The sequence below is a fragment of the Talpa europaea genome (assembly GCF_964194135.1).
Source record: "Talpa europaea genome assembly, chromosome: 16".
NCBI lineage: Eukaryota > Metazoa > Chordata > Mammalia > Eulipotyphla > Talpidae > Talpa > Talpa europaea.
In genome coordinates, this window is record NC_140084.1 from 17,678,897 (window position 1) to 17,694,993 (window position 16,097).

Below are 16,097 nucleotides of genomic sequence, written 5' to 3' on the forward strand. Positions count from 1 at the left end.
TTACCTAATTTTGTGTGTTATCCAGTATAAATCATGTTTACCCACAAACTACACATATGCAGGACAGAGCCAAAGATACACAGCAAAGTCTTTTGCTTGAGTGGGACAGACCCAAAAGAGCTTTGCAAATTGAACTGACTTTGGAATCAAAGCTCACAGAAGACAAATCAGAATGTCTGGTCTCAACCTGGTTGGGTTGGTTTCCTGCAAAAACAAATCAAACAAAAGAAATCAGTATTTTCCAGAGAAGTTTAATGGGAGCATTCTCAGAACCTGCTGTTCAGAATATCTAGTATGTAATCCAGAGTTATTCAATATACACAATACTAGGAAAAGCTAACCAAATTTCCAGGGACAACCCAATAATAGACGTCAGACTGAAGATGACTCAGATGTTGGAATGACCTAAGGCCTTGTACCAGCTATTATATACCATGCTCTTGAGTAAAAATAAAACCAACCTCTTGAAATGAATGGAAAGATGGACATTCTCAGCCGAGAAACAGAAACTATTAAAAAGAATCAACTGGAAAATGTAGCAATGAAGACCCAAATGTCTGAAATAAAATAGTCACTGAATGAGTGCAGTAGCAGAATAGGAGTAACCAAAGAAAAAGTCAATAAACTTACAGATAGAGCAAGAGAAATTACCCAATCAGAAAAACAGAAAACATACTTCTTTTTTTTTTTTTTTAAATGAGCAGAGCACCAGCAATCTGTGTAGCAAAAATCAAAGGGAAAATAGTTGTGTCATTGTATCTCCAGAGAGGAGAAAGAGATTGGGGTAGAAAGATATTTAAAGAAATAATGGCTGAACCCCTCCCCAAATCTGGCAAAACATATTTGAAGATTTGAGAAGCTCAGTGAAACCCTCCACAGGAAAAAATTGAAAGAAACCCACACACAAATGTATAATTAAACTTCTGAAGACCAAAACTAAAGATACAATCTTGAAATTAGCCTGAAAGAAATAATACATGTAGATAAGACAGTGATTTGAATGACTATAGATTTATCCTCAGTAATCACGGAGGTGAGAAGGAAGTGGATGACATATTTAAAGTGTCAAGGGAAAACAAGTAACACATAATTCTCTTTCAGCAAAAATATCTTCCAGGAATTAAAGCAAATAAAAATTCTCAGGATTAGAGGAATTCTCTCAGAATTGGTTGCCAGAAAATCTACAAGAAATGCCAAAGGAAGTCTTTTTAACAAAAATGATGCCAGAGGGAAACCTGGAAATTCAGGAATGATGGGAGTGCTCAAGAAATGGTAACTAGTTTGGCCAATGTATAGACTATTTTTCCTCTAAGTGCTTTTAAATATGTATGATTATTTAAGGTGGTTTCAGATGTATGACAGATAACATCAAATACAGAAAAATTAACTTGGAGCCATCCCAAGCCTAGGTTTCAGTCAAATAGAGCAGGGAGGCTATTGAGGGGCAGGTCCCAGGGACATTCAGGTGCCTGGGCATGTTGGGGTCCAGACAAGTCCGCAATATAGAATTGAAACACATCAACAAGGCTTGCCCAGGATTGAAATTCAACCAATCACCATTTAACAAACTTTACCAATCAGAACTGTACTGAGTGAAAACCTCATTTGCATGAAGCCTACCTTGTCCAGTCTATTTTGCTTATGTAAGCACTGTTCCTGCAAAGCTAAGAGCTCTGCATTTAGTTCAGGTGCTGCTTGAGTCTGTATCCCCCAGACCAGTCTTAAGTCTAGAATAAACATTTGCAGTAACATGCCAGCTTTACCACTTCTGCTGTGACATACTAGCTGTGACCAGGTTGCTGTGACTTGACCAGAATTCTGTATCTTGGTCAACAAGTGTAATGTCTTACATATAACAATTGTAATTTAAAGGTGGGTAGGCAAGGTCACAATATGCTAGTAAGACTTCAACATTTTACCTGAAGTAGTAAATATTAACTCAGAGTGGGTTGTGGAAAGTTAGATATGTATAACTCTTGTAACTCTTGAAGCAACTGGGTAAAAGTAATGCAAAGAAGGCCTCCCTGGTGGTGCAGCAGGTTGAGCACAGCACTGTGAAGCTGTCCGCAGCCTCTGCAGCACGGGTTCAATTCCTGGCTGGCCAGAAATATACCCACATGGCGAGGCAGACCTCTCCTGTCTTGCCCACTGCTCTCCTCAGCAGTGTTTTCAGTCGTCTGCCTGTTCTGCTCCCCGTTCTATCTCTGGTGAATTCTCTCACCCTCCTGCACCTCTGGCCTGTACCCCTATTCTTGTATAAATAAATAAATCTTTTTTTTTAAAAAAAGTAATGCAGGGCCTCCCTCGTGGCTCAAGGGGTTAAGGTCCTCACTATGAAGCAATCCGCAGCACAGAGCACAAATTCGATCCCCAGCTGGTCAGGGAGCAACCCACATGGCACAGCAGACCTCTCCTGTCTCGCCCACTGTTCCCCTCAGCATTGTGCTTCGGTCAACCTGCCTGTTCTGTTCCCCACTGTCTCTGATGAATCCTCTCACCCCCCACATCTCTGGCTTGTGCCCTAGCTCTTGTATGCATAAATAAAGATATCTTTAAAAAAAACACACAAAACCTTATGGGTCGTTTTTTTTTTTAAAAAAAAAAAAGGTAATGTAAAGCGACATAACCAAAAAGATAGATAACCAAAAGATAAGTTTAAACAGAATACTAAAAAAGATTCAAATTATTGAAAAAAAAGGAGAGGATGGGCAGGAGATAAAGGGGTAAAACAAAATAGTAGACTTAAGTCTGTGTTGATAATTACTTCAATTAAGGATGATCTTAACATGCCAATTATTGGGCCAGATGGGATTTTAAAAAACCAAGGCTCAACCTATACTGTCTAGAAGAAACCCATTTTGGAATAATCATATACGTAGACTAAAAGAAGGAGACACCAGCAAACACTAGTGAAAAGTAGGCTGGAATGTCCTGCTAACATCAGTTAAAGTAGATTTCAGAAGAAGAAAACACTAGCTCTTGACTGATAGGTGAAAGATGGTTTTAAAGAGCAAATCCCATCTGTTTTTCAGTGATCTGTTTGGAAGAAGAAATTGATCCCATTCTTTGAATTCTGGTGCCAGCTGAAATTGCCCAGGACTAAAAAGCAGAGAAATGGATTTTTCCTGATTTCCCTCCCAGTGAGCTCACCCAAGGGAGAAGACTGCAAAGTGCTTTTGGAAATTGCTGCTAGCAAAGAGAAAATGTGTTCAGAGCACAAGGAGATGAACAGCTTAAAAATTCTTGTTATCATCCTCTGACTTAGCAATTCCTGGGTATAAGCCCAATAGCACTCTATACATAGGAAACCAAAGGACATGTACTAGAATGTTCACAGATTACTATTTATAATAACTCAGTGGGAAGCCACCCAAAATGCCTATCAGTGGTAGAATGAGTAAAGTGAGATATATTCACACAAGAAATACATACACAGCAATGAAAGAAAAAAAAGGAATCACAGTTACAGCAATGAGGCTGAATCTCAAAAAGTACTGAGCAGAAGTCAGACACAAACAAATATATACTTTATGATTCCATTTGTATAAATTTCAAACACAGGTCACTTGTGTTGATGATGGAAGAAGTTAGTAGCTTTGAGGGACCCAAGGGGGGACAAGTCATGTTTTGTTTCTTGATCTGGGTGCTGGTTACATGGGTGTAATTATTGTGGAAAAATCAGTTGAATTGTGTCTTTTTGGAGCACTTGTGTGTGTGTGTGTGTGTGTGTGTGTGTATAAAATGCTTCAAAAATGCCTTCAAAGTTGTATACATTGCTTGGATAGTTGACATCAATGAGATATAACTGTTGTTTAAGAAGAAAGGGGGATAGAAAGCTCACTGTTTTGGTCTTAGCTCATACTGTCCAATTGTTAAGAATACCGTGTCTGTGTCATGTTGTTGAAGTTGCCGGCCAGCTTGGTGGATGAAGCCAACTGACCCAGTTGGACCATGTGGTGAAATGGAAAGGCAGGACACTGGACAGGAGCTTCCCCTGCGCTCCATCAGTTCACGGCATAGCCCAGTCACTAAGTCTCAATTCCCATGTCCGTGAAATGAGGTAAGAACCATTTTTGGCTGGGTGGTTGTAAGGTTTAAATCAGACCATGATTGAGTGAGTATCTGGCGTGTAGTAGAGTTAATTATTGTAACTTTTTGTATAATAGGATGACATTTATGCCACTTTGCCTATTAAAAATAATTATATATTTTTATATAATTTTAATATAGTAGAAACAGTGTCCTTTTTTTAAAGAACCTACTCTGCACCAGTTACTATAGTCTCATTTACTCCTTAAAATTACCCAACAGTCTCAGTAATACTGGCAGAGCATGTAACTTCAATGGCTAAAGACTCTCATCTATCCTCTGTAGCAGATGCAGTGATCTGTTGCCCAGATCCCACCTTCAAGATTAAGGTAAGCATTCCCCCAGCACCAATGAAAACTGTAGATCAGAATGACTCTAGAGCTAAAGTTCCAACTCCCTTCAGGTAAGAAATAACCTAGAGGTGGGTTCAGCTCTGCGTCCTAGGCTGTTAACACCGGGCTCTCTTTAAACTATCTGGCACCACAGGCTTTTCATCTCCAGATCCCTGATGAGTTTCCCAGCAGCATCTTTCCTTTTTTTCCTCACACCCCTAAACTCCAGGTATAGTGAGGTGCTTGCAGGTACCTGAGGTGGCCTCCAACTTTCACATCCATATGCTTCCTCTTTTAAATAGATCCACTTCTGAAATACACTCTGTCTCTGGTGAATCCTCTTACCCCCCACATCTCTGGCCTGTACCCCAGCTCTTGTATGAATAAATAAATAAATCTTTAAATAGATCCACCACTGCTGCGGAGGACTCAACTTTAGGGTCATTCAGACCATCACTCTCCACAGAGTTCTTCCCTCTGCATCACCCAACAATTTAGTGCATCTAGATCACTCTCTGGCTTGCACTGTCTTATGAATTACGGGTTTTAGGGAAGTCTCCACTCCAGACCAAGTGGTGTGCAGAAACTGAAGGGGAGACAGAAAAATGTCTTCCTTCCCGGGACGTGTCAGTAGGTGGCGCTGAGTCACCCACTGCAGAACTTGGACAAATCACATCTGCCAGTTGTTCCAGGAGGAAAATCCTACAATGTCAGATATGTAGAAAGTTGTCCACCCCCAACAGAGAAACGAAACATCCTTCTGTGCAAATGAACATGAGACTCAGGGAGAGCAAGGTGAGAAGGAGATTCTAAAGGAGAAATCCTTTGCTTGTTATTCCCACTGTTTCTATTTGAGGTTGGATTCTCTGTGTTTTATCTACAATGGGGATGGTACATCCAGTTTTAAAATGCGCACCTCTTAGCCTAACAAGACCATAATCAAAAGCAGGAATCTGGGCCTCCCCGGTGGCACAGTAGGTTGAGCACAGCGCTGTGAAGCTGTCCGCAGCCTCTGCAGCGCGGGTTCGATTCCTGGCCAGCCAGAGACATACCCACATGGCTCAGCAGACCTCTCCTGTTGGCACCCACCTGCTGCTCCCCTCAGCAGTGCTTTCGTTCTCTCTGCCTGTTCTGCTCCCCTGTTCTGCTCCTGTTCGGTCTGTCTGCCTGCCTGTCTCTGGTGAATCCTCTCACCCTCCCGCACCTCTGGCCTGTTCCCCAGCTATTGTATAAATACAAAATTAATCTTTTTTTAAAAAAAAGTAGGAATCTGCACAGACACATAAAAGTGACATGCCAAATATATATGCACATGCATTTTTTATATTGTAAATAAGAGTGCTGAGGTGGCTGGTGCTGAAAAGACAACCCCAGAAATATATCTCCCAGCATTAATAAAAACCATAGAAGGCACAGGATAGCTTTAAGGTCCAATAAGTCTTTAAAGCAGATGAAATTGCATTATTTGGTTTCAGTGATGGGGAAAAGTATCAGCCTATTTCCTTTGAAAGGAAAAAAAAAAGAATGCTTTTTTCACTAGAACTAATACCCAGGGGTGTTGCAGTGTAAAGCGTGGCTCATTGTTCCTTCTCTTAGATTATGAAAAAATTGAATCACACAGAGAACTCCAAAGGGTAATGTCACCACCCCCTCGGGCTCACCGTACAGAGTTAACAAATATTAGCAGTTGGTGCCATTTGCTGTGGTTTTTAGACGCTGTTTGCTTATCACTGGGAAAGTTCCTGGTGTCTAAAGGTCTTAGCCAGGGGTCCATACGGTCAATTTTTTGCTGATATCAAATTCACATTGCATAAGATTTGAGGGCTGAAAGATTATGTAATTTAGCACTTGTTTGCCTGATGAAGCAGTAGTGAATGGGAAGAAACCCACAAAACAGTGCCATAGGGATTGGTATCACTTCGCCATTCCCCCCCACCATGTAATTTCTTTTACTCCTTGATACAACCAAGGCAGCCATCCATGTAAATGTGACAAAGAAGGAAATGAACACCTAAGAGCAGGGATTGTCTGTCTCATGTTGTATTGGTGGTGGCTGCGATTAGAACTCCAGCTCCTGGGCACCATTTTCTTTGACAGCTTCAGAGGACTGCTGAGTGTGAGACCTGCCCCTCTGTACTGTGACTGTGCCCCATTCTCCATCCACTGGGGAGTCTACTTCTCCACCTGCTAAATCTGGGCTTGGCCATAGAACTTGCTTTGGCCAATGGGACATTAGAAAATGGGACACATGTAGAAATTTGAAAATGCTCACACCGTGGGCTTTGTTCCCACTTGCTCCCAGAGACCCTTCACACTCTAGAATGAGCCTTGGCTAGCCTGTTGGGTAATGAGAAGCACATGCCCATGGCTGAGATCTAGCTGACCACAGACACTCAAGGGAGACTTCTCTAGGCCATCCAGTCCCAACCACATCAGCCCGGACAAGAAAGGCCACCTAGGGCCTCCCCAGTGGCACAGCGGTTGAGCGCTGGGTTGCGAAGCTGCCCGCAGCCTCTGCAGCGCCGGTTCAATCCCTGGCCACCAGAGGAGGGTCCCACATGGCGCGCAGACCTCTCCTGCCACCCGCTGCTCCCCTCAGCAGTGTACTTCAGTCCTTCTGCCTGCTCTGCTCCCCGCTCTGGCTCTGGTGAATTCTCTCACCCTCCCGCTCTTCTGACTGTACCCAGTGCTTGAATGAATGAATGAATGAATAAATAAATAAATAAATAAATCTTAAAAAAAAAAAAAAAGAAAGAAAAGAAAGGCCACCTAGCCGATAAGGAAGAACCATAAGAAATTCCATCATTGTTTTAAGCCTCTAGATTTTGTTAAGCAGTGAAAACTGCTACGTCTTGACTCAAGGCACAAAGATTCCTCTCACCTGGGGGGGTAGTAGGGATCAAAAGTGTGACCATCTCCGGTGCTGATTATACAGGACAGGTTTCCATTGTAGGGAGAGAGGAGCCACGTCAGGCAGATGGTGACATTGTCAAAGACGACCCTGTCCCGGGACACCATCAGCTGTAGGCCTGCGGGCGAAGATGCAGAATGTACGGTGCCATTGTCACAAAACACAAGTGCATGTTTCTGTTTAAAACCTGCTCTCTCCTATTCACCTGTGCTTTATTATTTTTAGCTGGGGCTTTTGATATTTTGTTTTTACTTTTAAAAGTTCTTTTAAATTTCTTCTTTTTTTTTTTTTTTTGTTGTTGTTCAAAGGTAATGCATGCCCAAGGTATAGAATTTGAAATGTAGAAAGGGAGTATGCAAGGAATACTCCCCAATTCTGCTGCCCTGAGGCAACCGCAGTTACCGTGTCCTGGGTCACTTTCCAGAAACATCTTCACATTCACTAGCACATACATGCTCTTGCAGCCAATGGCTCACACTCCACTCACTTCTTGCCACCTTCCATTTTTCTCACTCAGCGTGTCTGGGAGCTTGTTCTGCGTGAATTCAGTTAGAGCTGCCTCATTCTTTTCAAGAGCTGCATGGTGGCCGGGCGTGGTGGCGCGCGCCTGTAGTCCCAGCTACTCGGGAGGCAGAGGCAGGAGGATCGCTTGAGTCCAGGAGTTCTGGGCTGCAGTGCGCTATGCCGATCGGGTGTCCGCACTAAGTTCGGCATCAATATGGTGACCTCCCGGGAGCGGGGGACCACCAGGTTGCCTAAGGAGGGGTGAACCGGCCCAGGTCGGAAACGGAGCAGGTCAAAACTCCCGTGCTGATCAAGAGCTGCATGGTGGATTGTGATGTAACCAGGATTCTATTGATTGCCCTAATGTTATCTTGTAATGTTTAAAAAGACAAAAGGTGAAACACCTTTAAGAAAATCTACATGCTGAGGTGGCCGATGACTCACTGCATGACATCTGATGCACATTACATGCACAAAACAGAGTTGGCACGGAGGGCAGGGTACATGACTGATGGCCGGGGGCCTCCCCCAGCGCTGGGCTCATCTGTGGCGCAGCATCTTACTACTTCAGAGCACAGATGAGAAGGGAAAAGATGTAAGGTGCTGAATGTGACTGAAAGGGGCTTTCTTGAGCTGCTGAGAAAACCCTGGTGGCCTGATTCCTAACTACCTCAGGAGACTCAGGGAGCAGCCAGACCCTACTGGGCACAGGCATGGAGGGTGGGAGGAGGTGAAGGGGCTTCTAGATAAATCACAGATTTGTTCTTTTCCATTGACTCGCAGAACACACTAACTCACAAGGGAGAGGAGATCTGAAATTAAGGTTGGGGCAGAAAATCTGATCCACATGGTGGTCACCCCACACACACTCCCTGCCTTAAGCTACCTGTGTGTCCAATGATGCCATCTCAGCCACGCTGCGACTGGCAGATCTCCAAAGGCACATCCTTTCCAGCTAGCAAAACCACCAAATAGAAATCGCTGCTGAAGCACATGGCCACCTCTTCCCAGAAAAAAGAGTGGAGACCTCTCCCCAAGCTCATTCCACCCCAGTGTATCTAGAAGGCTAAAGCCCCTGCCAAAACTTCTCTTTCATGCCCTCTCTCCTTCCTTCATCCTCACCTTTGGTGGGCCTCCCTCTTCTTCCCTCAGACCCTGCTCCCCTGGATAGCCCCAGGGGACCCCAGCATTCCCTGACTTCTTGTTTTCCTTCAGAAACCCCTGCACCATTGCTCACTACCTAGGTAGAAGTTGGATGCTGGCAGGATGTGATTTTACAGCCTTTAGGGACGATCACTGTCTCATATCCAATAAGTATGTAAATCCATAAAACATCTGGGAGGGTGATTTGGCAATATCTATTAATATTTAATATGTACATGCCCTGTGTCCCAGCATTTCCACCACTGGGGATCTCACTCCTGGACATAATCCCAGGCACATGTTAATGTATTTGAAGAATAATCACTGCAGAGTGATATATATCAAAGAGGAATCAGCGGCAACCTAAACTTACAGTTGTCTGTTGTGTCTATTGTGTCTATTTCACCCATGAAATTTAATTTTCAGCATCTTGGGACTAAATATATATATATATGTATATATATTTATAAATATATATGTATATATGTATATGTATATATTTACATACACATATAATATACGCATAATACATGTATAATACACATGCATTAACATGTATAATACATACATGCATTGATATGTATATATGTATACAATGTGTGTATAATGTATGTGTATAATATATATGTATTATATGTATATATATTTATAAATATATGTATACATATACACACATATATACGTACATCCATACATACACACAAGCATATACATATATATATTCACTTCTGGTTTGATGGTTTGCTTCTACAACAGGACCCTCCAACTTCCCAGAGCAGAGGCTAAGCAGGTGGGGAGGGCTAGTTCAGGGCAGCTGTTTAGGGTGAGGTCTGCTCCTGAGGGAGGCCAACCTGGTGTTGAAAGAAGGTGTTTCTCACACCCTAGGAGGCTCGGAACTTACCTTCTCGGCACTGGTACTGCACCCACAAGTAGCTGCCCCAGGAGGGGCACAGGTCTCCAAAGTAGTTTCTGTCAGCTGCCACCTGGCATGCCTGCAGCCCCTGACACTGACCTGGGCAGCACCGGATCACAGCAGAAGCCGAAGGTGTGAGGGAGAGAAAGGGACAGGTGCAGACAGAGATGAATCAGCTTTATTCCATTCATTCACCTGCCATCCTCCCAACACCTTCTGTTGCTATTTACCAAACACCAGGCACTGTGCCAGGGACTCAGGGGAACTAACAGGAGAATTTCTTCCCTCAAGTAGCTCAGGGTGCATCAGAGGAGCTCTCAAATTTTGCCATGTACCAGAATCCCCAGGAGCTCTGAGAAGATAGATTTCATGAGCCCACCCCCAGCAATTCTAATTCAATAGATGTGAGGGCAATGTGAGAATTTGATGTTGATGCTGCTGACCCAGGCACCCCACTTTGAGAACCACTGGCCTAAAGTAGAAACAGCCAGTCCAGCCCAGCTCCTCCTCCTTGGAGGGACCACAGCCTCAGGGGTGCTGCAGCCAGAAGGAGAGAACCAAGTAACCAAGTAGCTGATTTCAGCATTTCCTTCCCCCACATCTGCGCTCAGCGTAGCAAGGACGGTGTGGGTGCCATGTGGATGGTATGGGTGCCTTCCAAGGGAGGGGAGGCAGGTTCTGGGCATTGTAGGCATCCCCTCTGAATCTTTGCAGGGCCTTTGGGTTTAGGCAGGTCTCCATGGGTGATTGCTGAGCAGCATCTGTTGGGGGTGCGGGGTCTGGCCCCAAAGCCCTAGAACTTCCTGCACAGGATTACTGTGTCCTCACTTGGCTGAGAAGTAGCAGAGCACCTGCCTTCAAGGGACCCTGCAGGAGAAGGCCCCCCTGTGTGCTGGCAATAGAAGTTTCTGAGGTCTCTGGACCCCCCAGGAGAGTACCGGGAGCCCCTGTCAACGCTGAAATGGAATCCTCGTCATGGGACAAATGCAGCTCTGATTTAGGGAAACAAGGCCCTAGAGAATCTCTTCCTCTAGAGCCCAGAGATCCCCCCAGGACAGCTTAGCTGGGCATTATTCACAACAGCAAGGATTTAAACGCAACCTGTGCACACCTCCACTGAGGAAGAGACAAGTGATATAGTAATACAACAGACCAAATTAATAAACGGGGATGGCATGTATCAGGATAAATAATAGGCTGAGAAAACCCAGTGTTGAACAAAAAAAAAGAAACAAATCCCCCAGATCCCCCCCCCCCCAAAAAAAAGAAAAAAGAAAAAAAAGTTTTTGCAAAATGACTATATAATAGGATACTATTCACAGAAACATTAAAAAAAAAACCTGCCAGGGTATACCATGCAATGCTCAGGGATGCATAGAGAGAAAGTAGCAGGAACAGACCAGGCACATGATCACTAAATACTGAATTGGTGATGGGACAGACCCAGGAGGGCCTCACAAGAGTGCAGCTGTGTATCTAGTGAGGTTTTTGTCTCTTTTGAGGGAATCTGAAGCAACTAGTGCCAAATGTCCAGATTTGGCCAAGTTGGGCAGTGGATCTATGAGAATTCACTGAAATTTTTTTCTACCATGGTCTGTATGTCTGAAATCTTTCAAAATTTAATAAATTAAATTAAGAAAGTAAAGTTCCTTGAACCCAAGTGGGTTGAGAGTAAATGCGCTCCTGGCCCATAGGGGTGGGTTTGATGACAGGTGAGGGGTAAAGCACGGCCCCTTGGCTTTCCTGCTCAGGGCCATGAGCAGAGACTGGCTACTTTCTCCCACATGTTGGAAGCCCAAGTTCAGATATGCAGATAGTCTGAGCCTTCCAGAGTCCTCTGCTGGGCACACAACACCAGGAAGTGCCCTACCTGCCACTTCGTCCTTGACGCTGACCCAACTGCATTCCTCCTCCCGGTCAAAGGGGTGCCCAGGCTCTTGGGTGCAGTAATGGGGAGTCTGGCGCCCGTAGAAGGCATCTTGGATCTGGATGACCTCCCCTGAGCCACAGTGCATGGTGGCATTGAAGCCCTCGCAGGCCAGGCTCTGGCCCACACCTGCGATAAAGGGAAGGTGACAACTTAGGAGGGGTCACGGTCATGGGCAGCATCTTAGGACTGTGAGATTCCAGACACACAGGTGCAGAGCATTGTGAGAAATGTAATGTGGTGGTCATAAGAAGGTCTGGATCCAGGCTGTCCAGGGTCAGAGCCAACCCAGTCATCCGCTAAATGTGTGATGTTCTGCAAAGTCATTAGTTTCTCTGCGCCTCCTCTGTAGAAGATTATGTGGATGCCACACCCCAGAGGGTTATTAGGAGGATGACATGTAGAGCAAGGGCTGTACAGGTGGTAGCCATTACTGCTCCTATTACAAATACCTCCCAAGCCTTAGCTGAAGTCAATGCCTCATAAATGATAGGTACTAAATGCAGCAGATCTTCATATAGTCACATTTCTTTAATTTTTTTTTTTAATTTTATTTATATTTGCATAGATGAACTGGGGTCTAGGCCAGAGGTTCGGGGCATAAGAGGACACCATAGACATATAGTCTTATGTCATTCAACATCATGTTGCTACAATGTTGAGGATCAAAAAAATCATTTCCCAGCCAGGATCACTGGGTGGAGCTGGCACATTCTCCCCATGACTATGTAGAGTCTCCTCTGGGGACTCTGGTTTCCTCCCTCACCACAGTGATATGTATGTGAGATTCATGGGCAGGTCTCAATATTCCGGCCAGTGTGTGTGTGAGTGTGTGCGCGCACGCGCGCTCTGCTAGAAGAGCATCCTGTCCATGATTGGGTCCCTCCGTCTTTATCCTGAGTTGCTGAGAAAGGCTATGGCCCTCCATGACCCTGAACTGGAATAAGCAGGTTGGACACTGAGTGGGTAGATGAACACAAAGGACTATTTCATATCGGGATTGTTTTGGGCCATTATCTACAAGTTTGGTGATGTTTTTGTGACCAGAAATATACTGTAGGAATTTAACACTTGTGCCAAGGGCTCCAAAACCCCGGGGTTGGCAGAGTCAGAGACAGGCTTAAGTTGGAGCGGAGGAGGTGGGAATTTGGGGACCTGTGGTAAAAAGAGGGAAGTTGCATCATATACAGGTCCCCAAAGCTTGCAGACTTTCAGAATGACAGCAGAAGTCAGTAAGCCTGTGGTGGGGCATGTAGGACAGGGATCCCTTTAGTGTCCAAACCTACACTGGGGCCTGTGAGTTGAGAGTCTTTGGTGAAGGGCTTATAGCCAGGAAAGGGGGCAGGCCCAGAAACCCCAAAAGCTTCTATATAGCCTGGCTTGAGTGTCAAGGAATTGTGGGGCAGGTCAGCATCAAGATCAGGCCCCATGTAGCAGGGACCCAAAGGGGTCAATCATAGGCAGTGGCTGGGAAGACACACGAATAGAAGATAGGAATTCAGGAGCCAGGGGCTGAGGGCTTAGACCCAGGCTGGCCCCTGCAGCCAGTGTCCAGGGTGAGTGAGAACAGCCTCCTGGGGCTGCATTTTTGAAGACTCAGAGCATCACACAGAGACAGGTGGGTATTTAGAGACAGAGGCAGACAGGGACATGGAGAGAAACAAAGAGAGATGGAGAGACAGGTAGAGGGACACAGAGGGGGATAGAGACAGAGAAAGAGACACGGAAATATATAGACAGTGGGACAGAAAGGAAGATAGAGACACAGAGACAGAGACAGAGAAAAAAGAGACAGACACAAAGAGACGTAGAGAGATAGAGACACAAAGAGAGACAAAGAGAGGGAGGGAGACCCCACACCAGAGCCAGCTCACCAAACTCGCAGATGAAGGCGAAGGGCTGGGTGCAGTTGTCTGTGGCTGCCCACCTGGAGGAGGCATCTCTCCCGATATAGCCACAGGTGTTGGGGGCAGGAGCAGCTTGCCCGGCTTGCCAGTGGCTGTAGCTCACATTTGAGGTGTCCAGCCAGATCCCCGACCCTGGGATGAAAGGTGAGCTCAGGACTTGGAAGCATTTCTGATCCTCTTTTATGGCCAGGGTTCACCCTAGCTCAGTCCTCGTGTGCCTCAAAGGCTCCAGCAGTGCGGACGGATGGCAGCACTGAGTAACAGTGGAAGCAGTTTCCAGGACTCTGCAGAGTCTTGCTTGCCTGGATATGGCCCTTGCAGAAATATGTGTGTGTGTGTGTACACGTGACACAAAGGCATTTCTAGGACACTAGAGATCAAGAAAGCCCTAGCTAGAACATATTTACCACCAAAGGCTGATGCCCATGGTGGTTACATTTCTTGCTAGTTGTTCCATGTTGAATCTCACCCACCAAGCAACACTTTTGAGGACCAGAAATCTATTTACACAAACACCAGCATCTTGCACACAGCACTCTGTCCCTCACATCTTAAATAACCTTTGATATTGGAGACTGTTACAGATCAGCCTACTTGGGTGGACTCTGTTTTTTCTAACAGCCAAGCAGTATCCCTTGGAGATTTTAAATAGACAGAGCTCCTTTCATTGCATTTGAATGGATGCTCAGTAAACCGAGTAACTGCTGCATCTAAAATCAAGAAACCATTCAGCAGATATTGCCTGAAGGTGCCTTTTAGAACTCAAACCTCTTGTCTCGAGGATTTCCAAAAATGCATCTTCCCACTGATCTTTCAGCAAAGCATTTTCCATCTCTGCTGGTGTGTTTCTGTGGGTGCTTCGCTCAGCCCAAGTTACTCATTCCTAAAACCCAGTAGCATGTACAGGGCAAGCATCTGGGTACCAGTGTGACTCCAGCACTGATCTGAATCCTCACTGCCATTCCCTAGCTGCAGCGAGTCTATTCTTCTCCGAGGATTTCATCTTCCTCAATGGTTAAGTAAGAGGCACATTGTATTACTAACCCTTGTTGGAGAGGTATCAGAAATTAATGGAATTAATTATCTGTCCATTCTGTGTTATGTCTAGCCACTGAGAAAACTAAAATTCAGAATGTGGTTCCTTCCTTTGAAGGATTCCTAGTGTAGGGGGGAAGATACCTAAAAGCTAAATCACACCAAAAATGCTAACATAGCACAAGGTCACTCAGGTACACAGGTGAGAAGGACCCACCTGGCTGTGTTGGGGATAGGACCCCTCCCCAAGAAAAATAAGAGTTCCCAGAAGGAACGTGGAACAAGACAAGCTAACTCAAATTGAGCTTTGCTGAACTCAACCTACTTTAGTCTCAGAACGAGTGGGGAAAGACATGTGGACGGTTTTGAACATATTAATAACTTAGCAATTCTTTTCTGAGACTTCTTTTCTGTAAAATAGGGACAGCAATAAGAATGATCTCAGCAGTTACCATAAGAATTCATGATAATGGATAGCAAGCAGTCAGGACTGTGCCCAGCATTATTCTAGCAAGAACCGAAGAAGTCATAGCTGCTGCCATTATCCTCAGCATGCCAGATTCTGTGCTCAGCACTGTCAGGGGTTTTTTGATTCGATTCCTGAAACAACCAAAGAGGGACGTATCTTTACCATGAGAATTGAGACAGGTGAATTTGTTCCAGGGAGCTCTGGGTAAGAATCACAGCAAGGGCCTCCCCGGAGGCACAGCGGGTTGAGCGCTGCGCTGTGAAGCTGTCTTCAGCCTCTTCAGTGTGGGTACGATTCCTGGCTGGCCAGGGAGCAACCCACATGGCATGTCAGACCTCTCCTGTCTCCCCCATTGCTCCCCTCAGCAGTGTATTTTGGTCATCTGCCTGTTCTGCTCCCCGCTCTGTCTCTGGTGAATTCTGTCACACTCCCGTGCCTCTGACCTGTACCCTAGTTCTTGTATAAATAAAAATAAATATTAATAAAAATAAAAATAAATCTTTAAAAAAAAAAAGAATCACAGCAATATGTTTCCTGTAAAACACGACAACCCTCACAGCACCTACCTTCCATGGTTCCATTCTGACTTGAGCTTCCTGTGAGTCCAATCCACCATTCTCTGTCCTGGGAGATGTACTTTTGCAGAAACTTCTGAGTGCTTTCATCCTGAATAAAGACCAGATGGCCTCCCTGAACCTCGCACCAGCTCTGGGCACCATAGAAGGTACGCTCGAGAGGCACAAATTCATAGCAAGCATCTCTGAAAGTCACTTGGTTCTTAGAGCAAAAGCTGCTCTCCTCTGCCTTAGCTGTGGTGACCTTGAACCACAGAGCCAACCCCAAGAGTATCAAGCCTACCACACTCAT

The 16,097-nt window shown here is 45.1% G+C and overlaps 1 protein-coding gene across 1 annotated transcript in view; it reads right to left on the reverse strand.

Moving 5' to 3' along the window:
• LOC311185950 (polycystin-1-like protein 2) overlaps positions 1 to 16,097 on the reverse strand; it is a gene marked incomplete at both ends in the record, with an annotated part of 85,622 nt that extends 69,525 nt beyond the window's left edge. Inside the window, 5 exons of the mRNA XM_084256837.1 lie at positions 7,303 to 7,450; positions 9,881 to 9,991; positions 11,763 to 11,948; positions 13,694 to 13,858; positions 15,797 to 16,097. Coding sequence (XP_084112963.1) covers positions 7,303 to 7,450; positions 9,881 to 9,991; positions 11,763 to 11,948; positions 13,694 to 13,858; positions 15,797 to 16,097 — 911 coding nt within the window. The remainder of the gene's footprint in view (positions 1 to 7,302; positions 7,451 to 9,880; positions 9,992 to 11,762; positions 11,949 to 13,693; positions 13,859 to 15,796) is intronic.